The sequence below is a fragment of the Clinocottus analis genome, unplaced genomic scaffold, assembly GCF_023055335.1.
Source record: "Clinocottus analis isolate CAN_PGR_092001 unplaced genomic scaffold, fCliAna1.0.p SCAF_25, whole genome shotgun sequence".
NCBI classification, from domain to species: domain Eukaryota; kingdom Metazoa; phylum Chordata; class Actinopteri; order Perciformes; family Cottidae; genus Clinocottus; species Clinocottus analis.
The window spans coordinates 3,746,826-3,774,151 of record NW_027175987.1 but is presented as its reverse complement, the minus strand read 5'-3'; the positions used below and the strand labels follow the sequence as shown (position 1 = coordinate 3,774,151).

Here is a 27,326-nt window from a genome sequence, read left to right as displayed (position 1 = left end):
TTTACGCTAGTTAAATACTAAATTATGTGGGATTGATTAAAAGGGTCAGACTTCCAGCCCACCAAAGCGTTTGAATCTGGAGGTAGCCACCATAAAATTAAAACGAGGATCAATGGCGTGTCATATCCCTGCTGCTCCGCGGGCTGAACATGTAATTCTAGCGTTGAAGCCGCAGCCATCTCTCACGTCAGGCCTTCCAGCATCAGGCTCAATAACCCAGCCGACCATGGCTGCTGTCTATTGCTACCCGTGCTACAGTATTCACAAGCGCACAGATACTGAGTTTGGTCTCTATCGTTTAGCTCTCCTGCAGAAACACGGCCAGTAACTGTGGAACCAGGGTTTTCATAGAGACTCATAGCTTGTTGTTTAGGCATTCGGAGTTCTTGTAGTATGAGAAGGTTTTTGATAAGTTTTGCTAACCTGCCTACAGATTCTCCATGCAGCTGCTCTGATTTCTTCCCTCCCCCCGCCCCCCCCCCTCTCAGTTTTCGGGTTTTTGGGAATTGAAATATATAGTTTTGCCTAGCACATGCACACACACACACACGCATACGCACGCGCACACACGCGCACACACGCGCACACACGCACACATTCACAGTGTTTGCAGGTTGTTGTGCACATCAGTATTCAGGATTTCAGGATTCAGTGAGTGCTACCGCAGGCAGCCCGAGGGCGTCACAAGGATCGTCTAGAAGTCTTTTGTCACACTTGCCTCAAAGAGTTCTGTTGTGGATGAATTCCTGCGAGGTGACAGAGACGAACACAGTGTATTGGCCCTATTTCCACCCAAATCATTCTTAATTGTGTGAATACAACTTGATTGTACCTTGCACCCAGCTTGCAGCGCATTCTTTCTGCTTTCCTTTTGTAATTACCGTCATGTTTTGTAAAATCTTTCCGTCTTCATCAGTAATGGTAGCGAAACCCCTGATTTGTGAAAACGCATTGAAAACGAAGTAAATTACCATCACAGTTTTTGTTTCTGTGTCGTCTCTCACAGCATTTGTAACAACGGTCTAATCTTCCTCTGGTTTAACGACATACAGTAGTTTGACACACTGCAATGCAACCAAACTAATCACGGAGAAATCATTTTGGGGTTATTTCCAGTTGACTGTGTAGTGAGGATGGTTTTCACAATGGAGATTCACAGATCAATGTATTGCTTTCTGGTGATGGTTTACCTCCCTTTTAAATCTACAGAAGCATGTACATAACGAAAGTGCCCTCATAGAGTGGTTGTGTTTTTATCATTGAATAGCGTTATTAAGACTGATAGGACGGGTAACCCTTGGAGCCATCATCAACTTGGTGTAATTGGCGGTATCTGGCAGCGTCGGCTCGGAATAGCTGTGATGTCGGTATGAGAGATGATCGATTTGATCCACATCTTTGTGGAACAGGTGCCGCTCTGCTGTCTGCCTTCTCTCTCTTTGTCCGCACTTGCTAGCTGCAGCTGTGTCTGGTTCAACCCTCCGCCTGCTCTTGGCTTTATCTGCCTTCAATGGCTCAAGATTGCATTGCAAAACCAGCCAAAATGCTAGTCCCTGCCTGCCTGCCGCTTCTTAGCTAGCCAGCCACGGTGCAAAACGAACTCTGGCTGGCCAGTTGGGGCCTCAGTCATCGAATCAATCATCTCTCTCTTAGTGATGGTTTCACACACAAGTTATCATCTGAAGATACGCCGGTTCACTGCTGTCATGGCTAAATGAAGGATAAGTTACAATGTATGAAAATGTAACATAATGTGAGATCATAAATACTTCAGAACACATATTTTTGTGGAAATCACATGTTTCTGTCAGCACAAAATAAAAGAGTTTAACATACTGCAAATGATAAATCAAAATCAAATGATAAATACACATTATAATTTCAGAGATGCGTTAGGTTTGAAAAAAAAATCCTACATTTGTCGTTCCGAAAAAACAAGGTAGGCTCTCCAAATCTCTCTGTCGTCACACACACACACACACACACACACACACACACACACACACACACACACACACACACACTTTTAGCTCCTCACAGGATACGTAGTCTTATATGATCTTGTGATATCACGATTATGTATATTGAAATGTGTTTGCCCACATGTAAGAGCCAGCTGGATAAACGTTGTGTTGAAAGCTGACAAGAGAGAGCTTATTTTCACTGAATGTAGAATTGTAGAATAAAGTATAAGAAAGAGCAGATCAAGTACAACAATATTTCAGCATAGCTCAGCCACTCCCTTTACGCTTAAAACGACCTGCAGAGAGAGATGTTTTCCAGGCTCCAGTGTGCTGGAATGAGACGCCACTCACCATTAGTGCTAGCTGCGGAAACTGTTGGTGGAAGGGCTGCAAATGTAAATACGAATCAATCATCAGCTTATTGTTGCACAATATCCTTTTGCAATCTCTTTCTCGTTGCTCGTGTGTTACTGCTGCATGCTGTGTTCAATATACAAATTCAACCTGAAATACTGGTCTTGTTTATACATCAAAGCTACTTGTAGGTTTCTGCGGTCCTATATCAACCGATGATAGCACTTCTGTGGGTAGCGTCAGTGGAGGAGATAGTGTTTGTTTGTGTGTGTGTGTGTGTGTGTGTTTGTGTGTGTGTGTGTGTGTGTGTTGCAAGCTGACTCGTGTAATATATCTGTCCAATGGCAGAAGGAGAGGGATCTACTTTGACAGTGTGGTAGTTAGCCCATCTGTCTATAATCAGCTGTGTGTGCGTGCTGCTGCTCTGGAAGTACTTGCCACCAGGTGGTCAACAGTGCCCTGATGTGGAGTTGTTGGGGACGTGGAGCATCGTGCTCTGCCAAGTTTGCCAGAGAACTTAACTCTTTAACAGCTGCCTGGAAGTGACTGGTCTCGTTTATTGGGTTAAGCACATCATTCTGTGAAAATAAGCTGTCAATTTGTCATTTTCTTTCCCGTGCATCTCCAACATGAAGGCTAACACCCTTTCTTCTTTGTGCCCCCTCGCCCCCCCCCCCTTTTTTGACAATCATTAATTCATGCGTGATGCACCACAAGCGTCTCCACTACATGTGTGCCCACATATGAATCAGAAGATACAGATAAGGTCTATATTTAGAAAGCTTGTCATGTTATCATCTACTACCCAGTCATCTTATAGACAGCTATGAGAATTGGAAGCAAGGAAATAGTTCCCACTGGATTAATTATCCGTCCACTGATCATCTGGATCTTATTGCTGTGGGTAGTATATTGTGTGCCAGATACGGATGGCTGAAAAAGCCCTGTCTATTGGTCTTTCTGCTCCTCCTAGTAACTGCTCTCTGTGGGCACTGACTTGGTTGAAAGAACTTCCCAATGTGGTTAAATCTGCAGATACTGTAGTAAGAAACCATGCAGGGGACCACCATGACACTTATCAATTGAACACATCTGTCTTAGAAAGCGGATCCTCTATTTGAAATAAGGCTGTACTATAACATCATTTTGTCCTTCTTTCTTCTGTTGCTCATGTTCCGAGTCCAAATGCAGAAGAAATGCTGCACTTTGGTTCTGTGCTGTGGTCTGCTGAGTTCTGCTTAAAGCTAATGTGAGCTATTTTACTGCCTCTGCAGGGAACCTCGGCCGGGTCGACTACATCAGTGAGTTTGAGTTTGACCTCTTCATCCGCCCGGACACCTGCAACCCTCGCTTCCGAGTCTGGTTCAACTTCTCAGTGGAGAACGTTCGTGAGACACAGGTCAGGATGCTGTGGACTTGTATAATGTTACTATTCATCATAAAGCAGGATTTCTTTCCCAATTCCATTCCATCTCCAAAAACACACACAGATTCTACTTTGAGGTTGCTAAATTGGCTCAATCATAAAATATCTACCAACTGCTGACACCAATGTCCTGAAATGTGCCAGGACTCTCAGACCCTTTCCTTCTACCAAGCATGTGCCCTTCCTGATGAAGACGTGTTATAAGTAAAACCCATCTTGTGAAAGTTTGACAAGCGAATTTATGGCTGGTTCAAACAAATACTGTTTGAAATACATATTTTCCACTTCACCTCTGGATAAGAAGCACATTTCGACTACTTTTACTATAAAAACCAAGCAGTCTTTATGCTAACGGATATCTTACGTGCAGCGGTCATTGCTTACGGTCCAACTTGTGGACTCGAAAATGGAGTTGGAGTTCAGAGTCTATGACCCGATTGTATATCTGCATTCATTGGTGTATATTGGTTTATAGAGATGAGCTGTCAGATGTTAGACAATGGGTTCTGCGATAGCATTCCACCTTCTTTTCTTTCCGTTGTCTGTTTACCTGCATTCAACCATAGCCCACTCACACCTTATAGGTCAATGCTACTCGGACTAAAACAGACCACAAACGGAAATTAGAACTTTTCAGATACTGAAGTCTTGTCCTGTTGCTTACAGATTATGCATTCATATGCAGAAATCTGTTCCAGAGACAAATTGTCTCTCCCAGAATGTCCTCTAACTGAGATGTGTTAAAGTCTAACACATCTCAGTGCATGAGAAATGTGTGATCATAACACGACCAACGATGTTTCTCTTTAGAATTAAGGCAGTCATCTGTTTCCTACACTTGTTGTCACTGCATTCAAGCTTATTCTGCCACTAGCAAGCTCCGAGCTCCGTGATTGGCTGACAGAGGTGGTCACATGCCACAGAGATATGTGCGTTCAGTGGGTGTGGCTTTAGCGAGAGGGAGGCTTGCTATTTGAATATAACTTTGCATGATATGAAGAAGGTAAAATGGAAAATATTGACATCTACTGCTGGATTTTAACTTCTGCGCATAACATCTTGTCCGCCTTAGATATGAAGCCAACCTAAAAATGAGCGATACAGTTTAGAGATAGTGAGAAGAGAGCAAAACATAAGGACGGGGGGAGTAAGATACAAAGGAGGAGGAGGTAAGAGGTTGACCAAGATAAGAGTGAGAAAAAAGCAAACAGAGAAAAAAGGCAAGGATGAATCCACTGCATGCTGTTGCTGCTGTCTTCCTGTATAGTGTCCAACCCAGCCTATCTGAGGCTATCAGGCCTATCAGCCCATCTCCCTGCAGTGCTGTAGTCAGCACTAATCACATTTTATGGCTCTGAGATGAATGGGAGGCCTCGGCTTGGAGCCGGATCGATCCCAGGGCCAGATAGACCAGCACCAGCAGTCTGCAGCCTGGGCCAACAGGATATTTGCTGCTGTGGCAAAATGACAGAGAAAGTGTGAGAGATAGACAGAGAGACAGCAAGCGAGGAGGGGAACACACAACCATGAATGATAAAAGATTGATAACTATCATATATATGTCCACGCGATGTACAGTGGCACATGCAAGCGGAAGCTTACAGGTGAGAAAACATATTCTTTGACACTGCCACGCCCTCTCTCTATAGGCACCCTCGCAAGCTTCTTTCATTGAAATCTGTTTCTTATCTGTCCAATTTCCTTCTTCAAAGAAGTGTGTGAATTTAATCTACTCCAGTAGAAGGTGTTGTGGTTAAGTGCTGCCTGTGCAGTTTGCCAAGGTGTGTGTGTGTGTGTGTGTGTGTGTGTGTGTGTGTGTGTGTGTGTAAACAGACTCTGTGATTAGATTGTGTCTGTATGCCTAAAATCGTCAGAATTGACATACATCTTTCGTTTACATCCTCACGGTTGTAACATCCTTATGATTTGAAACAAAAAATAAAAATGTAGAAATTAAACAAACAAAGAATAATTGTAAATAAACCAACTAAGTGTAGCTATGTGGGGAGAAGCTGTGCTATAGAGATATCAGTGGGTTCCAGGGGAGAACTGGGCTGGTGGAGTGTTTCATCCAGCTAAGCCTTGCTAACTCTCAGCCTGAGCCAGGGGAATGGGGAACAGTAAAAGCCCGTGATATTGGAAGTGAGATGGCCATTTTGAAGGAATGTAAGCTGGTGAAACAGATTTGGTCTGCCTCAATCAGCTTAGCAGCTTTGTGGAAATTGGCTTCACCGTTGCACCGGTTATGATGGATGGCTGGATGGATGAATGTCTCTTTTTTGTATGTCCTTTCTTTTTTGTGTTTTTCGAACCACTCACTTACCCCAAAAAGCTCAGACCAATTGTGGTTACGTTGGTTGCAATGACCGGGACACTATTTGAGGTTTTGCTTGGTTTGGCATATTCTCTGAGAAGCAAAAAAAATACTTCTGCAGAATAATTGGTTCGAGGCAGTACCGGGCCACGAGGAGACACAAATTTGATGAAAAGTCAGTTTTTTACACTTATCTTTCTGATGATACTATATCTTAATAAAAGAAGTTTCTTTGTTGTAAACCTTAAAAAAAAAAAGCAAAAAAACTCTATATTTTCAAAAAATTCACAAAAAACATTTCTGGATGATAACTTATAGTCAGAGACATTTTAAATCCCAGCTATTAGAAGGATTGTTCTGAGAATTTGTCTGGACATTCATGTCCCCCTAAGGAAAATATGTAATAATTTGGATGATCCTTTAGTAGGCAAACATGCCAAACTGAAACTGTGACCATGATACATGTTAGCATGCTGACGTCAGCACAAACACTCTACTGTACAGCCTCAAACAGCAGCACTACCTAGCAACTGCTGATGAATTTGATGGTGGGGTCTCCTAGTTCGATGCTGTAAAGAGTGTGAGTCTTGAGCTTTTGCAAAAATGTTTTGATTGAAGGTATTCAGGCTTATATCGGAATACATTAAAGATATCTGAGCTTAGCGTTGTTGACTTGGGTTTCATCCATTATTTTCACTTCGTCCAACAGCAAAGAAAGCACGTTGGGCCAGGGTGAACAGGTGGAGAGGAGGGATAATGCTGTGATAGCAGAGATCTCTCATCTCCCTGTGTTGGTCATCATGTAAAGATGGGGTTGCTGTGAACAAACATGAATTCTTCATGCATGTTGAAATTTAGCCATTGTTGACTTAGTCCCCATTCATGACTAACTCACACTTTGTGCTATGCAATGTACTTTGGAGGAGATGGGCTCGGACATCTCATTTCCTTTAAAATATTTAACCTCATTAACATGCCTTTTAAAAACATTTTACCCACATTTCAGCCGCCCACTGGCCTTCACTGACAAAATGACACTCAAAGACACATGTACCAAGTAGGAAAAGATTCAAAATGACCATAAAGAATCATAAATTACTGCAAAGGCACTAAAACAACTAAGCGATGCGAAACAGGTGCAGATAAACGCAAATATACTCACAATGGCGATGAAAGCAGGCAAAACAAACTCTGAGACACAAAATGACTCCAAAGAGACACAAAACAACAACATAAAGATACAAACCAGCTACAAAATGACCAAAGCAATTCCAAAGTGCCACAAAAAACAAAAGGCTAAAAATGACTGAGAGACACAAAATGACCACAAAGAGCGACAAAACAACCATACAAAGAAGCGAGAAAATGAAAAACTCTGAAGTCTTGATAGAGCTTTTTGCTTGTCTTTGCCCAGGGGCGCTCATTGTCTCATAATTCCGCCAATGGAGCGAGTACCTGAATATAACAATAATAATAAAATAATACTTAAATTATATACAGCGCTTTTCTGAATATTCAGAGACGCTATACATGGGGTACAAACAAATATATATGATTAATGAATTTATATTTGGAATTTGAACACGTCATCACAGTTTAATCAACAATATAATTGTCCATTATGATGTTTCAATGTGGACATTGGCAGACATCGCCCAACAGCTAGTCCTATTTCGTTTCAACTTCTGCCTATGTTATGACCAGAAACCAGTGGATGAGTTGATATGACACCCCATTGGGTAAGTTGATATGCCGTTCCATTCTGCTGTAGGGGTGTGCTTGATGTCAGCCTCCGTGAAGGGCACGGCTGTGAGCTATTATCATAGGAGCCTACAGGGAGCCATTCATAGAAGACAGGCAGTAAAACCTTGCGCCGAGTGCCTTCAACTCCTCCAGCTCTTCCAACTGCTGCAGGGGTGATTTGTAAGCCTCACTTGTCCAGGGAAAGCAAAGTGCAGGGCGGTTACTCTCCATAATCAGAAAAGAGAACGAACTGAAGCAGAAGAGGCCATGTGCTACCCAGAATCCCCAAAAGAGCCGTCATCACTTTGCTGCTGCAGACAATGCTCACCTATTTAAATTCATCATCAGAGATGTTATACAATTTGTCGAGGGGAATAAGTCAGATGGCACAAAGTTAAGCGTAAAATAGGGTGTTAAAACTATCACAGAGCCATTATGGATCATGTCTTGATGAAGCTAATCAACCAGCCCTGCTTTTATGCATCTTCTGCTAGAAACTAAATGTGAGTGGGCTCGAACCAATACTCTAAATGATTTGAATATTCTATCTGATGTCACATGTCATGATGCCTAATTGGGTTTAAAAGGCCTTCAAAAATCCTCTACAATGTGTCATTTTCTGAATGTGCAATTTACTCATCAGTTTGAAAGATACACCATTAATATGCTGACATCTTGTGCTAAAGCAGGGAAGAAACAAACAGAGTAAAGGAGAGTGAGTGAGAGAAAGACAGAGAGATGGGGAGAGAGCCGGGTAATGGATGTGATGCACATCGATTTTATTTTTTTTTTCCATCCAGAAGAGACAGAAGCAGGAAGAGAGGGTATAGGAGGAGGAGGAGGGGTGTATTTACAAGAAATGACTTGTTCATGTAAGCAATACATTTCCCTCCCACCCTAAATAGAGCACATTTGCGGCATTTCTGGGAAGTCAGCTGCTGGTTGTGTGTAACATCAATGCCAGCCTGCATAATAGAGGTTCTTATCTGAGCACTGCTTCATCGGCTCCGGACAATGTTATGGTGTAGAAGGCCTGTCTCGGCCATGTCTATGTGGATCAACGCATTGAACTTCAACCCCTCACCACCCGGTCTTCTCAGGTTTACTGAAGTGTATCGGGACACTCCACTCCCACTTGTCTATTCCACCTCTGTCCCGCCTTTCCTCCGTTCTCCTTGCATCTCTCCACCGTCATGTCGGTGTTGTGATGTCCTTCAGCAGTGACAGAGGGAGAAGAGGACAGGCGGGTCTCTAGCGAGCACCGTTGGATGAATGTGGGCTAATCATTGATGGCGTAGCGTGCCCGTGAGCGTGCACTGCAGACAGCTGGTTGGTGGCAGTTTCTTCGTGGCGGGACAACATTGGGTAGACCCATGGGAGGATGTATAGCTCTAGGATTAGACTACTGCACTTCTATCAGGTCTACCCATACTGTCGACCACATACTAAAAGGCAAAAGCTCCTGCATACTCACAAAGATGCACACTGTCAAACTCACACTCGCACAAGCCCACTTACATGCTTGTCAACAGGTCTGCTTGTCTCATTGCCCTGTCTGTCTGAAAGACTCAGGCTGGCTATGCCATGTTTAGTCCTTTGCCTTTTCTTCCTCTTCTGCTTTTGCAGCATATGGCACACGCTAGATAGGCATGTATCCTATGCGTGTGGTCTTCTTCTTCTTTGGAAGTTCATTTTTTAAGCTTCCTCTCTTTACAGTCTCCGAAGGAGAAGCATTGGCTTTTGTGTGACTCTGCCAAAGGGATTATTTCACTTCAAAAACACACCACACAGGCCCAGAAAGTTTAGGATCCTAGTTTCAAACCCTAGAAGGAAGTTATGGAAAGACTTGTGTGGTTTTGAAAGACATACAAGACATCAGACAGTTGTGTCAAGGAGCGTAGGGTATCTTAAGTGACCTTGTTCTGTAAAGACAAACTAAGGCATCCTTCCTCATTGTCAAGGCTGATGCTCCCCAGATCACTTCATAATGACATGGACAAAAGGATATGACAACAGCACAGAATGAATTTTCAAATCGTCTCCCTGATAGCAAAATGAGTTTCCTCTGGGTTATCGCTGCTGACGCAAGGTTCCTTATCAAAATTCATTGCTTTATTTTTAGCTTGATTCACTTTAAAAAGGAGGCACAGAGCTTAAGGGCATGTTTGAAAATAAAGCAGAGACACTTTTTATTACGCAGAGACTCATGCATAACTCTTAGCTCACAGTTTCCTGGGATTTGTGGGGTTAATAATACAATATGCATGCCTAATACTACAGTTTCCCTACTGAGCTGTAACAATTGTCTCACACTACTCTTTTGACAAAATACAAAAGTGCACGCATCTTCAGTTGAGTCAGCCTCATGGAAGTTTGGGACTTCTGTTTTCATTTATGTGGGAAATGTCATGAAACAGCTTGCAGTTGTGACATGTTTGTCTGGCATGGGAACATCTGTAGAGGGTTTGGTGTGCGTGCCCATCAGGACAGTCATCAGTAGGCCATCCATTCGGAGCCCAGCAGTATGGCGGAGTGAGATGCTGCCAAAGTGGACTCTCGCCGCTAATTTCGCGAATCAAGGCACAGAGTGCAAAGAGCAGTCAAGTGCGTGAGAGTGTTGGCGAACTTTTTCTGTTTTTGTGGCTGCAGACACATAATGCATACGTGGTGAAGGTGCAGGATTAGTCTAGTGCAGAATAAGTCCTACATGCTCAAATAAAGGCCCCAGAATGCCTTGCAGTGTTCTTTTGACAGTTTTCCATCGGAGGCTGGAGGTGGCGAGCTACCAGCAGGCCTTAGCAGTCCTTGAAAAGAAAGAGCAGGGTTGTAAGCCACAGCATGGAATGAAAAGAAAGGTGGAGGGGCAATGAATGCGGACAGAAAAGAACGAGGGAAGAGGTAGACATGTGAGTAAACTGTTCTTTTGAGATGGCTTTGGCTTTTTAGAAAGAGGGTGTTGTTAGCATAGGAACAACTTCTTTTTTTTCACCTGCAATACCGCTACAGCTAAATATATTACATATTCAAAGAAGGTATTTGTTTTCTGAATGTTTAGCATTTATTAAGACAATGTAAATCATTATTGTTTATTACTCTGTCTCTTTAGTTTTACCTAAATATTTAACATGTTTTTGCGTAACATGTCTTTAGTCATTTGAAGCCAGAACGTCATTAGAGAAACAAAGATAAGATGCTACCGTCGGGAAAAGAGGAAAATAAACCAGGAAAGAGGGATAAGGTGGCGTTAAAGGGGGAAGGAGAAGAGCGTAGCAGAGGTTTCAGCGGGAGGCTTGGTACGGGAGCTTGGTAAGGGCCTTGTAGAGCTGCTGTGCATCTGCATGAAATGATGAGCCTGGTGTCAGGACATGGATCATCCTTTTACACCGAGTAATGAATACAGATTGCACACCGGATAGAGAGGCTCTGCAATCTGCTGCACCACAAATGAAACAACTGCCGTTCTAATCAAATAGTCTTTTCATGCCAGCACAGCCCTCAACTTGGGCTAAATTCAATTCCAGATTCACAGATTTGTGTGTTGGGGGTTGGAGCGACGCAGGAGACAAGGGGGAGTTATAAATGTTGTAATTAGAGTATTGTTTAATGTGTATGTGTGTAGACGCGTGTGATGTGTGTGTACGATGGCATTGGGGTGGGGGGGCCTCCCTGGCATCATGTTGTCGTTAACCACTTGGTTATTTTAGATAGCGGTCCAATCGCACTGTACACATACACACACACACACTTGTGCACAAACGCACACATTTAGCTAATTATGCCAACTAGTGGCTTGGGAGAACACATTCTCTATATTCTGTATTTAGGGAACAGCGAGGAGCTTTGAAGAAGAGCCGCAGTGCCTCTTTGATGCTGCTTTTGTTTTTTGTTTGTGTGGTTTAATAATTTAATCAAGCCAAACGTCCTCCTTTTCTCTGTAACTGTCTGTTGGTGGAGGCTAATTACTCTGCAGATTGTTCTCCTGGTGCTGGAGATGAGAGTTTAGATCCAGAGGGGGGAAGGGGGTGCTGATGGCTGTAATTTAACAGTGTGCTGATGGGCTAAGTTGTCTGTCGACTGCTGTTTTATTGTTTTGGGAGGCTGCTGACGAGCTACTATTCTAATATGCACCATCTGATGAGAGTGCCTGCAATGTTGTAGTGCATTGGGTCTGTCTTTGTGTCTGTCTTTCTGTCCGTCCTTCCATCAGATCAAGGTATTGTTTCAAAGTTATAAATTGGCGTATTTGAGACAACACTTACTGATACTGTATGCTCATGAATAAAGCAGTGATGATAATGCAGCTCATGCTTTGAATTCCTGAAATGTAGCTGTGCAGTGCTTTAAGCAGCCAGATGGTAGCAGAAGACAGAACGCTCTTTGCAACTGTAGGAGACTCAAGACTTGATTTGGACTTATTACTAAAGTCTTGAGACTTAGCTTAGACTTGTGACCAAAGTTTTGAGACTTGACTTGGACTTATGACCAAAGTCCTGAGAAATGACGTGGACTTGTGACCAAAGTCTTGAGACTTGACTTAGACTTGTGACCAAAGTCTTGAGACTCGGCTTAGACTTGTGTCCAACGTCTTAAAGCTTGACTTAGACTTGTGACCAAAGTCTTGAGACTTGGCTTAGACTTGTGACCAAAGTCTTGAAACTTGGCTTAGACTTGTGACCAAAGTCTTGAAACTTGGCTTAGACTTGTGACCAAAGTCTTGAAACTTGGCTTGGATTTGTGACCAAAGTCTTAAGACTTGACTTGGCTAAAAAAAATGTCTTGTGAGCATCTCTCTCAATGAGCGATGAGCACTTCAAGGGACCAAGCAATTGGCCGTCTCTGACCGGGCATTTATACCCTTAACAGCGAATTCTCTTTGAATTTATTGCAAAAGATGAATAGCGAACTCCGCTTCTAAATATAAGTCTTATGAGCTGTCTTTGCCGTAGCCTGTGATTGATACAGTTCTTTAATACATAGAAAATATAATCTACCTTTCGCCTTTGCTGGCAGGCTGGCATTAGTCATATGGATCACAGACCGTTTAGGCCAGAGTTTTTAAAAGCCATTCCAACGTACTGTATGGTGACTGTGACACCACATCGATGAAAAGATGATCAGAGCTTCAGCTTTCATTTCGATTTCACAGTGCGCTGCTTCAAGATTCTTTTCCGTTGCTAATACAATTTTAATAAGACGTGATATACTCTTGGAATCGTATTTAGAGTTTAACTAGAAAACCATTTTAAGTATGTGATCTTTGTCTGATTGCAGGCCAATCCGCTATCTGAGCTTCTTTCTATTACTTAGAAAACATGCCTCATTTAAATTTCCTGTTGCTGTCTTCAGTCAGCAATAACAACAACTGACCTTTCTCCCAAAGTCTTGAACATTTCATCCCCCAACCAGAGCTAAGCCAAACCGTGTAACTGATTTGATTTCAATGCTGCTGGCTCTAATTAGTGTTCATGTAATAAAATCAACAGACAGACTGGTTTAGTATGTACACTGCATAATGTTACACACACTACAGAGGATAAAAACATCCTCATCTGAAATGAATTAAGCATTGTTTGAAAGTCATAATGGAGAGGTACAGTATGAGCTGGGACTAACAACATACAATATTGGGGATGTATTGCGTCATAGATGCTTTGTAACCATAGTTACGTGAGCACAGGGTCCAACAGCGCTGCAGGCTTCCCCAACCTGCAGAGCAGCACACAGAAATGTGCATACATACATATCGGCAAAACAGAAATAGTCAGATGGGCCTGCACCATCTCACACCATGGGGTCACATCCCACCTCTAAGTTGATTTGATCAGGTTAGAGCAGAAGAGCAGGATTGGTAGATCCAAAGCAGAAGCAACTCTTTCAGCGGCAACCTCTTGTTCTGAAAAAAGAGGCCAATACGTACTGTAAGATTAGCAGTCAAATAAGGCTTCTTTGGAGCGTGACTGTTCTGGGTCTCCCATAGTGTTTTGGTTGTCACTTTTAGCTGCAGAGAACCAAGATGGCCGTTCCCAAAATGCGAAACTAAAGGTTTTGAAACCGTACAAACCAAGTAGAGAATCCACTGTATGACTACATTTAGTCTTTACTCCAAGAATTATAGTATGATGTACTACATCCCAAACTCTGAATGGAAATGAGCTTAATGGGGGCATGGTCGCAAAAGATATATGTTCCAAATAAATTATAAATGTTTCATACAGATGATGTAAAACTGCATCCCACTAGTCTTGCTGTTATTGCATAATGCTAGTGTGCTAATTGTACCTTGTGTGCTGCGACAACAAATGGCGACCTCACTTATGTGTGTTGTCAACTAACAGCCATTGCCATTTTTGTTTTGTTCTCCACAAATGACCACAGCAAACAGTTCAGTATTCATTCTACTCCTCTTCTTTTTCTGTCGGTGAAGTGCTGGCTTCTGAGGGTTGCTTCGGTGTTGATTTGATGTCGTTTTTTTTTTTTTCTTTTTTCGAGGGAGACACTTTCAGACTGTGCTCACACCCCATGTGGTTAGGTCAAGCCAGTTGGGCTAATTTACTCTATACGCTGTCAATGACACTGGGCGGGGTGGGGGGCCGGGGATGTGGGGTCCGGCATGCTGGTGGCTTGCCGGTCCAAAGAGCATGCTGTGAAGTGAAACATTTGTAGCTACTCTAGTGGCAAGTGCGTACATGCTCTGTCACTAATACAGTCAAATAGTATGATGTGTGTTGGCCTTAGGCAGTAGTGTGTGTGTGTGTGTGTGTGTGTGTGTGTGTGTGTGTGTGTGTGTGTGTGAGAGAGAGTGAGAGAGCCGCGGGTTGCTGCTCACGCAGAGCTCTATCTCCTAGCAGCACCTGGGGTAGGTGGTGTCAGCACTATGCTCTACCATAAATCAAGACAGTGGTCACAAATGTGTGTGTATGTGTGTTCAGCCCATTTTTGGTGCCTGCAGGTATATATTCAGAAGCTGAATGTCAATAAAACAAAATAGACATTATTGTGGCTGGTTGACTAAAGTGTGTGTGTGTGTGTGTGTGTGCGTGTGCGTGTGTGTGTGTGAGCTTGTGCTTGTATGTGTGTCAGAGCCCCTGGAGGATCGAGCTTCCCGCTCTGTGATGCCGTTGGTCACATCTGCTATGAATGTTTCATGTCACAATGGTGGTAACCTGCTGTGGTTGGGCACACCACCTCACACATACGATAGCAAAGTGAATGCTTTTTAACATTAGGGATGAGTTTTGAATTTACATTTACTTCCATTTGGAATTATTATTTTTGTCAGTACAAATGCATTTCATTCATTCAACTGTGCAGCAGCTTCTGTAACTAAACAACTGCACCACTATGATAAACCAAAGTCTTATTATGGTTGACCAGATTTAAGAGTGTGTCAAATACCAATTGCATGATTATTGCATGTATAAAATGTCACATTGTTTATATCAATGTCAACATGCGTATTGGTAAGACCATTAAGAAGACAGGCATACACTAGATGTAAGAAGTCTGGGTGATTGGGATGGTCAGTTGCTTCATGTGGGTCACGTCCCGGCCAGCATATGACAAAAGAGGGAATACCCGAGTCAGTTGTACCAGCTGTTCAGAGTAGGCTGGGGATCAGTTATTTTTGATACCAAAGCTGCACAGCCACACCTGATTTGTATTGACACTCCTCTGTGTAGCGCTCCTTACACTTTTTGGAAAAAGGAATTTCATGGCAAGCCAAAATATTACCAAACAGACACAGGTTGGACAAAGTGGTTGAAAACAGGGTCTTATTTGTGAACTGTGTTAAATGCTCAGCTTGGCTCCACTCTTACAGAAGAATATCCCTTTCAAAGATGCCCAAAAAATGTAAGCAAAGCAAACTTTCGGGATCCTCTCTGAAACGTGATTCAGATTGGGGATCACAGTGTGATAGGGACACCTTACTGCTTTGTTCAGCCTGCATGTGTGAGATCTTCACCATGGCAGCAAGGCTGCTTGAGTTTTTATTTTTTTTAAGTCAACAGATGTTGTTTGTCTTTGTGATGTTGAGATTTAGCGTCTCAAGGGATGCAGCGGACCTGTGCTTTCCTGTAAGCTCACAAAGGAATCAGAGATGGAAATACCTCAAACAGATGAAAACTATTTCATAACAAAAGTGATACAAGGTTTTTTGTGGTTTTGTTTGTATGCTTTTTTTACATTGCAGTGCTCCTGGACAATAAGGTCTTGTGATTGTATTGCTTGTTTTTGGTGAAATACATATGGCTCAACGAATGGTCTCTTCACTTGAGTAAGATGTAGACATCATGTTCACACAGTTTATGCTCTGTTTACGTAGTCTTACAGATTTTCAAAGTAAGCTTTTTTAAATTGACCCTTTTATTGTTTTCTTTCACTTACTAGCACATTGTGTAATTCATTGAATGAATGAATTCAATTCAATATCATTTTAATTTATATATTAAAAATGAAGTTACTTCAAAAGCCCGATATTAAAGGAGATTATTATAGCGGCAAACACATATTATGTATCAAAAGATAATACCTTTTAATGATTGCCATGAAAATGATAACTGTGAGCTGGAAGAATGCAAAACCACCAACCATAACTCAGTGGAGACAGAGATTAAAACAGGTTCACACAATGGAAAAAATGACAGCACAGTTGCAAATGACAATAGATACCTTCACAAGAAGATGGACTTGGGTTACATTATACTTAGATACAACTGAGAGGGGGTTGTGTTAACAAAACCTTGCTCTACCACTAGAATATCACTGCTAAGCTGATTTGCAAACCCTTCTCTGATATAAATGACAGTTCCTTTTAATTTCAATATGTTTTATTTTACTTTATTTTTCTTTGTTTTTTTCTTTGGTTATTTATTTAATTACATTTAATCATACTTGGTGGAGTGTGTACGTGGAAGTGTATGTGGGAGGGTACTTACGGGTATGCTGTGTGGGTATGTGTGTGGATGTGGATGCTTGCGTATCTGTATGATCATTTGTTGGTGTGGATGTTCATGTGAGGGTTAGAGTTTATACTCTCATTTGGACCACTGATACTATTGCAGTTTAAAATATTTGCTATTTGTTTTATCATGTTTGTTTATTTGGATGTCAAGGATCACTTGAATGTGTTGAAAGCACAAAATATTAAGTAAAAAAAGAGAGAGCTTCTTAGCACTGCGCTCATACACCGGTTACAGCTGAAAACACCACAATGACCAACTCGTGGTCGCACAACATGCAGAGAAGAAAAGTTCTGCCCAAAGGTTCCTCTCAGTGAAACGCTGTTTGCTCTGTCAGCACTTATGCTGTAGTTTGCACTGTTGGCGCTGTCATCACCGTTAGCTTAGAGCTGACAGCTCAGCCATCGCCATGTTGATGCTGTTGAGAGGCAATACAAATGCCCCCAATCTTGTATAAAGCAAAAATACTGTGATTGTTCAAGTGGTCCAGGTGCTAATGGACCACATGGTACACTATATATTGTTTGAGGATTAACCCACCAATGGGACCCAAGCTCAATGTAAATATAGTTTTATATGATGAATTTGCTTATTCTTTCTGATAGAACGAGGACGCCTGTATAGATGATAGCAAGCAAGATGTACATAACTAGCGAGAAACTGTGCGGTTCCCTCCACTTTAATCGTCCTCTCATCGTTAACCAGCACAGAACAATGACAGCCTGTGTGTGCTGTCAAACCCTAAAACCCAGAGGAAAAGCTTGCCTCCGTGGCTACTGGATCTGGCAAGCATGCATCAGTGCACTCAAATGAAAAGCCTGAAATGTCAAGGACCAAAGGAATGAAGGAAGAAAATGAAATGGGGAAAGACGTAGATAAAAAAAAAACAAAAAAAGACGGAGAGGAGTGGAAGTTTTGTGTATAATGAGCGGTTGGAATGTGAGGATCGCTGAATTAATCAGACTGCTTGAGCTCATACAAAGTAGGCAGAATGCTTTTCATGTGACAAATGTGTAATTAAGAATGATTTTATAACCCCCTCTCACATACACACACACACACCCCTTGATGGACTAGAGGTGGGTGGGAGGAACAAAGCATTTTTTGTGCTTCTCTGCATGTGTGTGCGCGTGTGTTATTGTGTGTTTTGAGAGAGCGTGCATAAGAGGGAGATGAGATGGAGGCTTTAATTACAGTCCTATTAGAATAACACCGGCCCCCATCGCTCACTGATACTGAGTGATAGGATGGGATGTTTTCATTTTGGCGTCTTGCCTTCTTTTTTTTTTGTCTTTTAGATTTGACACCATATTTTTTCAGCCAAAACATGTGGATTTTGGGGATTGTTTTTCTCAGCCCACACGCACGACATATTTATTTTGACTCCTCATTTTTTATCAGCAACAGCAGAGATGGTTGATCACTAGCTTTGGAAAGCCTTCCTTCAAATTTAGTTTTACTCATTGTGGTCTTGCGAGGTTTGGTTGACGTTTGTTTGGATTTCAAGAATTGTGAAGGTGTGTGGGACGAAATAACTTAACAGGCATCAGGATCCCCCTTAAGGCTTACTTTGTTGTTCAATTTCCACTGAAAAATACAGAGACCAAATATATTGGTTTCCTCTGGAATATATGTCACAATACATCCAAATGTTGTAGTGTTCCCTGCTCCACAAAACACAGATAATGCTAAGTTTCCAAGTAAAATAATATTAAATGACTACAATGACTTCAACTACATTGTCAAAATCAAACCCAGTAACCCAGTTTTTATTAAATGTATACTAAATGAGCTATAATCACCCTTTAGCTGTAGAGCTGCACATAGAAAATGGTTCTCAATTGTTTTTAATAACTCTCTAACTGGGATCTGCCTTCTGGTAATCCCCCCACAATTCAATTGTGTTTTTAGCCACTAATATGTGTAATAACAATAGTTCCATGGTGTTATAACTCAGTTCTATTGTGTTGTGTGCTTATTGCATCATTTTTGTATTGACTTGTAAATTCTGTGTGTTTGGCCTCAATGTGAAAGGATCCTGTAAAGGAAATGTAAAATTGAATCTTCCAGAGATGTAATTAATTCAGCACTTACAGTTTATTTCATCATCTTTCCTTTCAATCTTTTGATATTTGCCACTAACAATGCAAATTTAAATTCTTTAGAAACGGTGGTTCTCTGAAAAAGCAGGAAGGTCATTGTGAGAATACCAGTCTTTAAAACTTTCCTTGTATATTAGAAAAATGTTGATGGATTGAGTTGGGGAGACTGTGGCGCAGTCGTAGAGCAGTGTCGTCCTTCAATCAGAGGATCGGCGGTTTGATCCCTGGCTCCGCTAGTCCACGTCGATGTGTCCTTGGGCTAGACACTTAACCCCAAGTAACCTCCAAGTAGCGGTGCCTATGGTGTGTGAATGTTGTATGAATGGTTAGTTAGAGTCCTGATGAGCCGGTGGCACCTTGCATGGTAGCCCCTCCCATCAGTGTGTGAACGGGTGAAGGATGACATGTTGTGTTGTAGCACTCTGTGCGGTTGGAAGACTAGAAACGTGCAATACAAGCACAGTCCATTAACCATTTGTGTGAGTATGACCAACTTTATGTGGTGTAAATTGGCAAGATGAGGTGCATCTGCTTTTTCACTTTTAAAATGACTTATGGTTTACAATTAATTAAGGTCCAATGACTTTGAAATTATTATTTTTCTTTCGCAGTCTGATTTGTTTCCACATGAAAAAGGATATTAGGGTGAAATATGATGTCACAAAGGACAATTCACATTGTCAAGTGGACAGCAAAAGTGATGAAAAATAAGCACAATCAATGATTACTGTAATCCACCATTGATTAAGACAATATATTTGGTTTCAGGGACAGAAATATGTTGTTCCTTTGAGCTTAAACTGTAGAAACCTGTTGGGTTAGATTTCTTTCTCCAGACTATTTGCAGTGTGAAACACTGGTTTGTCCTTTTCTGTTTTGGCTGCAGGTGTTTAATGATCATGTTTAACGTTTGGATATTTACCTTTTTTTTTCTCGGTGGTAAGATGGACTTTGTGACATCATTACCAGTATTTAAAGAGATAAAAATGTATGCATTCAAATTATTGTCTGCAAGTCTTATTTTTCCATATCTGTTGCTGTCAACTACTCATATTGTGTGTGTGTGTGTGTGTGTGTGTGTGTGCGTGTGCGTGTGCGTGAGCGAGAGTAACTGGCTCAGTAGATCCCCGGCTGTCCGTCATCAACCCAACTGCATTAACCTCGGCCCCTGTGCCTGCAGGGCCCACCACTTCCATTTCTCTGCAACAAATACAGGTCCTGGCCCCGGGCACCCTGGCAGCCAGCATAGTTAATGACTTATTTACTGTTTAATGGCTGTATACCGCAGCACAACAACAATTAATGAGAAAAAGGCACATTCACAAGCAGTGGGGTAGCCAGGTGGTGGAGGTTATTTTCTCCTTCTAACTTTATCTGAGCTCTGCCTTCTGCTCTACGCTGATAAAGTCCTGCACACCTTACCTGGAGACAGACAGGCTGACAGCTGCAAGGGCAGCTATACTTTACCAGACTCTGAGAGGAAAAAAAAACCAAATACACAGCTTGGATTGACCTTATTTTCAAGAAAATTGTTCTCCTCTTTTCTTCTCTATTCTATTTTGGCTTGAAATAAACCGCCCAGTCCCTGTGTGTCCTTGTTCTAATAAAGTTATTGATCTTTTGTACTCCTCCCTGTTGCTTTTTAAACCGGGCCAATGAAAAGCGTTACACTCGACCGACAAGGCATCTTTTTTTTTTAATCATCCTCTCGTCATGTTTCTCACCTGCTTTTTTTCTTCTTTTTTTTATCACCTTCCCTTCTTTCCCACAATCCCCTGCCTTTTCTGTTGTCCTCTGTTGTTTAGCCTTGTGGATACCATCGCTCATGCAGTGAGCTGTTGCAGGCACTTTGTTGCTGACCATGGTGCTGAAAGCCTCCTGCCTTCCAATTGCCAGAGTGTTCATTTCATGGTTCATATACCCTGTTCTCCATTTGTCAGAGTACCGTTAGCCCCACGCTTATTTCTTTAACCCCTTCCATAACAAATAATAACAAATCAAATGCACATTTGTTTCACCCCGCAGTTACAGCTCTCCAGCCACTGTCAGGCTTTAAATTAAGGGGCTGGCATGTGCTACGTGTTGGTTGCAGAATATGTCGCATGGAGGTTTCGGATTGTGTCATTTTGTGCTGTTGTGTTGTTTTCTGAAGCTGTATTATGTTGCACTGTAAAGTTGTGCCTCATTGTTTGTAGCTTGTGTGAGCCATTAAAAAAAAAAAAAAGCCTGTGTGGTACAAGGCAATGTGCCGTATTCAAGCCCCCCTACTTGTGAACACGCTTGTATAGTCATTTCCTATGCTAAATCACCACAGTCATTTTAACATATGTAAGCTTGTGTGCTGCCTCTATCTGTCCAAATTAGGCTTCCAATTTTCACAAGAGCCCCCTCCACATATATGGCTGTTTTGTATGAAAACTAAATGTAATATTAAGTAGTTTTGACAATGTGCCATTAAGCACATGATTGTTTCTTAAAGCTACAGTTGGCAACTTTGAAAATAAAACCCTTTTTGTCATATCGGCTCAAACCATCACTTCATCCTGACAGTAGCACATGAGACAAATAATCTGTGAAAGAAAAGCAAGTTCCTCTGCCTCCTTTTAGTGCTTCTGATAGCATTTACAAGATTGTCCAAACAACCAAGAAGAGCCGAGAATTCTCAAATGCAGCTGTCGAGCAGCTCATGAATTCCTTTCACGATGGATAGCACTGATCAAATATGATTGAAGAATCTGTTACTGCATAAGAATGTATGGGAACCTGCTGCCATGTTGAAAACAGTCGAGCCAAAACCAAGCACGCCCACCGGCCGGAGCAAACGTTAGCATTTTACAGCTAAACATAACACTAAAAAACAGAACACTAAAATATGTTTCTGGAAGCATAGGCAATGCAGGCAATGCAATGCAGTTACAGAATCTTCATATATAATATAATATTTGATAAGCGTTGACTAGTTCTACAGTTTCATCGGATTTCACGAGCTTCAGCTGCTGATTGACAGCCGCGTTGGAGACTCCTCTACCTCTACTGCGATTGGTTGTTTTTCCTCGTGGACAGTGGAGTCCTGCAAATGGCATTAGGACTAAAAGGAGGCAGACAAAAATCATTTCACAGATTATCTTTGAAGAATCTGTGAGGAAATATGACAAATATGTAGTTTTCTTATTAAAGCTACCAACTATAGATATAATCCCATGTTTCAATAGTTTGTGGTGTGGTTTAACGCACGCACGCACACACACACACACACACACACACACACACACACACACACACACACACACACACACACACACACACACACACACACACCCATACAGGTTTTTAATTAAATGTTGAGGGCCAGAGTATTACATCTTAACATACCTCAAATATTTTTCCTCCAACCTCAAAGTCGGGAGGCCACAGAAACAGGGTGTTGTATTTATTAGAAACGTTAAATAAGAAATATTCATATTCTATTAGCTAAACTGCAGGTACATCTCCACAGCTAGTTATTTCCCTTTCATTCTCTATTTCTTTCCATTCGATGTCCTTTATTAAGAGAGGCCGCCTGTTTTGGTTCCAAATTGTCCTTCATGCCAAGCTGGATTTGTGAGCGGTGCTATGCCAGACGCTAAGTAAATGTGTTTTTCAATCTATCTGCTCCCCAACCATCCCACTCTCTTCCTTCTCCGTCTGCCTCTGGACTCCCTCCAGTCCCCAGTGTTTTTAGGACAATCTCTGCGCCTCTCATCTCTCGCCTGCCTCCGTATACCTGGCTTCCCATTGCCCCCGCCATCATTCCCCCCAGGTCTCGATAAATAACCCTGCACCTCTCTGGCCCTCAGCTCTACTGGCTGTTGCAGGAGAACATTTGTTAAAATATCACCTGCTGTAGAGGGGGAATTGATACTGCTACAATGTGCTCTGGGCAATAGAGTTTTTGTGTTGAGTTAAAATGCCACAACACAGACAGTTGTTGGAAAGTTCGGATTAAAAAAAAAAAAGAGGAAAAGAAAAACACCTCAGTTGTTCTTTTGATCAACATTCTTTAAAAAAAACACACAAAAAAAACAGCTGAAGCAAAATGTTGGGTCAGACAGTTAATTACACAACCGACACAAAAACAAACCAATATATTTGATAAAATTCCATTATATAGAGTGACACACAGTTTCCCTGCTCTCCAACAGGAGTTGTTTTTGTATAAAAATAGAGATTAAATGGTGCCTTTTGGAAACACACACACACACACACACACACACACACACACACACACACACACACAAAAGAGTCTCACATCACTGTCGCAAGCTTTGAAAAGAGAAACTTCATTAAAATATGAAAAACTGTTTAGTCTCTTTGGTTCTCCTCCATTGCTCCAAAAACAGGCCAATGATCAGTCGAGACATCCCCAGATGACCAGGTAAGAGGAAGAAGCAAAAGTTCCTCTCTGAAATCTGCCATTATCCAGATGGCACCATTAGCGATTAAGCCAGAACATTTCTCCCCTCTTATAATTGACTCCATAGGCTATTAGGCAGGTTGGCACGAGGCTAGGTCCACTGGTGCACACTCCAGATGTTCTGTGTGCGTGTGTGTGTGCGCAGTGCGGGAGAGGAGGCGAGAGAGTTTGGCTGTTGTTGTGGGTGCTCGTGGTGGGTCCAGGGCTGCCTACAGATGGACATGGGGCTGGGTGGGTGCTGAGAATAAGTCACATTCAATTATATCAACGTCTCTATCAGTCTGTCTGTTCTCAGTCTCTCTCTCCGTTTTCCGTCTCTCTATCTCCCGGTCTGCCTCTCTTTCTCTCTAGCCTTGGGGGAGGAAAGATTAAAGTGTTCTGTTTTCTGTGCAAGATCATTGTCTCTGCTTTTTTGGGTTTATCTAAAGATTGAATTATCTCTCATCCGTTGTCTGTTTCAGGGTGTGTAAGCAAAGTGGTGTTCGGCAAACAATTGCAGTTGCTTTTATTAAACACCAAATATTGCAGAGAAAGGTACCACTAATTCTGATTGTTTGCAAAACTTCCTCACCATTTGCTCAGCCAACGTACTATACAGGTGAAAATGTAAAACTCTAAAAGGTTTCTTTAAATATTTATCAGTTACTTTTCTAAATAGTTATTTGTCACTTTTTAAAATCCACCGCACATGTCACTTCTGGTATTTAATTCTTCAAAAAACAATGGTGAAGAACACCAGGAGTATATTGTGACTGTGTGTCAACTGCATGCCAAATACATCAGGGCACTTAGTCTGGGCTCATACTGTAAAATGCATCGGCCCACATGACATCACTTCCAGCAAACTTCAAAGAGAACTATGAGGACAAAACAATGTCATCGATCAATTTTAAGCAAATATTCTCTGGTCTAAAAACAGAAAAACACAGAACCTGTCAACACATTATCTTCACTTTACATGACTTTAGCAGTTTAAATGAGAGATACTCAACTGTCTTGTTGTGATAACTGACATGTGAACTAACCACAGACACTTTCCTTGGTTATAGACTCATGGCGGTGCTTTACCGCAGAATGAATGTCAGCGAGTGGGTAATTGCGGCTATTTTGTTGTCCTGGCGTTGGTTCTAGTTGTTCGATTATAGTGGAAACTCTGCGGTATGTTGTATGTTATTATTTTACATATGTAAAAAAGAACAGATAATAGAGGCCCACTGAGCTTTCAGTCAATATGTTCCAGCAGATTAACAAAGCAGTTTCATTAACAGCTTCCTCGTGTACCACTTTATCACAGCCACAACCCCAAAGTCTGCTTTCTATCGGGCCCGACTGAGAGAGAAGCAGAAGGAGAGGATTTCCAGATCTAGCGCCGCAGCAGGCATGAAAAGGCTTTTAAAAAAGTGTTTGTATTACATTACTGAATGGACTTTCAGCAATCCTTTTATAGCTAAAAAAAGAGCTAAAAAATGCATTAATTATTCATCTCCCCATGGCTGGTGGTAAAGCGGAGAGGCGCTCTCGGGTTTCCATCAGCTATTAGTAAACAAATCAATGTAGCAGGCTGAGCTCCTTGTCAGTACAGAGCCATCTGCCCTTTACCATGACTTTCAGGTGGAAGCCAGAAATGGACTTACATGACACATGATACTGCCTCATGAGGATGAAAAAAGCCATGTAGTGAGGGAAATTAAAGTTTTTTTCTTCAGCGGGGGGTGGGTTTGATTAATAAATCGAGTTTGGAAAACTTATGCAGGAGTCTTAATGCAAAAACTGTCCCTCTGCGAGAGTGACACTTAATTTATTCACGACATCAATCTAATTTGTGAGAACAGTTGTAGTTACATTACTACCGCAGCTTGGTTGGTTCGACACATTATGCCTCTGCGAGCAGGCACTCCCGAATTTGTCACGTCCCACCCAACAATAGGTATTTGATGAAATCAAACAGCGCAGTTTGAAGCCCCTAATCCAATTTCTTTGGCAAGATACATTGTAATTTGGTATCCCCGTAATTATGAACTGAATTGTGAACTGTCTGTTAGGGAATTGAATTAACCGGCAGAAGAAGAGTAATATCATTGGGAACTGGGAGAAATCAATACAGCACTGCTTGTCATCTCAACGTTGACCTGAATCCTGCCTGAATGTGGATCTTTGGGGGATTCGGCTTAATTCAATCTGAGGGAGCTAACACGCTCCCTGTCCCCTCCACATGGTTGACAACAGCTCTGTCTTGATTTAGACTGCCAGGCGGGAGCCCTGCTGGGGTGAAGTAGCTCGGAGGAAAGTATCTGCAGCTTGATTGTATCCATCTCATCGTGTGAAATACATATAAGTCCACATACAACGTCTCCAAACCTGCACTGCCCTGCAGTTAGTTATCAATTATTGTCATGACAGAAATAAACATTCTGTCAAATCCAGTGCAGTTCCATGTGACACAGTTTTGAATAATAAAGCCCGCTGAGACAGCTCTACGATGAGCACTGACACACACTACACCGCTGCCTTTGACAAACAACACGCCCTCGACTGCATTGACGAATGCTTCTACGGTGGATCGTGCAGAGATTCTCATCCTCGTGGGTGACACCCACCAGGGATAGCTCCGCCCTGATGGAGGGTGAAGAGAGAAGAGAGAAAGTTGATGCAGGATTCACCACAGCGGCTCACTCAGCTGGAACTAAGGGTGGAGTTGTGTATGGAAATGCAGACTGAGAAAGTCATTGTTTAACTGAATCATAAGCCATTTGTCGCGTAACTCCCTGACTTTATTTTTTGTGATCGTTATTTAACTTGACAGATCTTTCATTTGAATCCCTTTTCAGCCCTTCTTCCTGTTTTTAACATTATAGTTTTGTTAATTATATTGTCTCTTGTCACATATTTGGTTGTATTAAAAGGTCCATTAGCTGATATCAACCTGTTGGGGATACAGGTCTAGTGAGAAGAAAAGCCCGCCATTCAGCTGTCTTTGTTCAGAGCGTATTGTATTGTTCTATTGAGCGCTTGACATTCCAATACGTTCTACAGCGCTCTCCATGGACCCTGATAAGAACTTGATAGCAAGAGGTGCGCTCCCATTATAGGAGCAGATGGTTCTTTACCATTATTTTACCTTTACAGATAAGATTAAAAAGCCGAGCGTAGACTGCACGCAGGGAATCCAAGTTGAGAGGAAAGAGCACCTCTAATGCCAAGGAGAGCCCAATGTCAAGAAAATCAATACGTCTGCCCCCTCCCTAAAATCAAAGCTTTTTTTCCCTACTCCCTGCACAGTTCACTCAGATAAAAGCTTTGTGTGTTGTCTTGTTGAATCAAAGCAGGTGTCACATGAGTGCAAAATGTGTCATTATTTTTTGTTTCATTTAAGGAGCTCACGAAGCTCAGCTGCTCTGTCTTGACTCTGTGCCATGAACACATCTGGCCCGCGTAATACTCAGACATTCTTTCAACTCAGAAGTGTCTTTCATTTGAGTGAGTCAGATTTGATTGTGCACATTGTGTTGTCTGTTAGGGAAGCTCGTAAAGGTTATACAGCCCAGTGAACGGCTATCTCATTCACCAGCAACAGAGGGGAGCATGTCCCAGGAGCCAGCTGCCGAATGGACTCGGGGAAACAAATAGCTCTTTCTGTCCTGTTATTCGGGTTGCACTGATAAGGTGGGCAGGGGCTTGCTGAAGGGTGATTACTCGGGTGTCTTTTAACAGACTTCCAGGCGTTGACCAGCAGTTATAGTTATGCATACTCATTGTGACCAGCACCTCACCCTTTAGCTACATCACCTGGTGCACCCTGATTCACTGAGCTGTGTCTGTGTTGACACCTACTTAATTCTCTCGGGTTATTGCAGATCCCTCTCCACTTAAGTGTGTCTGTATGTGTGTGTGTCTGTATTTTTTTTTTGTGTATGGATGTGTGTGGAGGGGAAGCAGAGGGATGTCATTGCTAGCCTGGGAGAAAGGGGAAAAGGCTATTCAACAGGGGCGCCCACGGTGGCAAAGCCATT

General features: G+C 42.1%; 1 protein-coding gene across 1 annotated transcript in view; it reads left to right on the top strand.

Annotated features, from left to right (window-relative positions):
- The window catches only part of agbl4 (AGBL carboxypeptidase 4), a 242,737-nt gene that overhangs the window by 15,516 nt on the left and 199,895 nt on the right, over positions 1-27,326 (top strand). Inside the window, exon 3 of the mRNA XM_068591298.1 lies at positions 3,593-3,717. Within this exon, the coding sequence (XP_068447399.1) occupies positions 3,593-3,717 (125 nt within the window). The remainder of the gene's footprint in view (positions 1-3,592; positions 3,718-27,326) is intronic.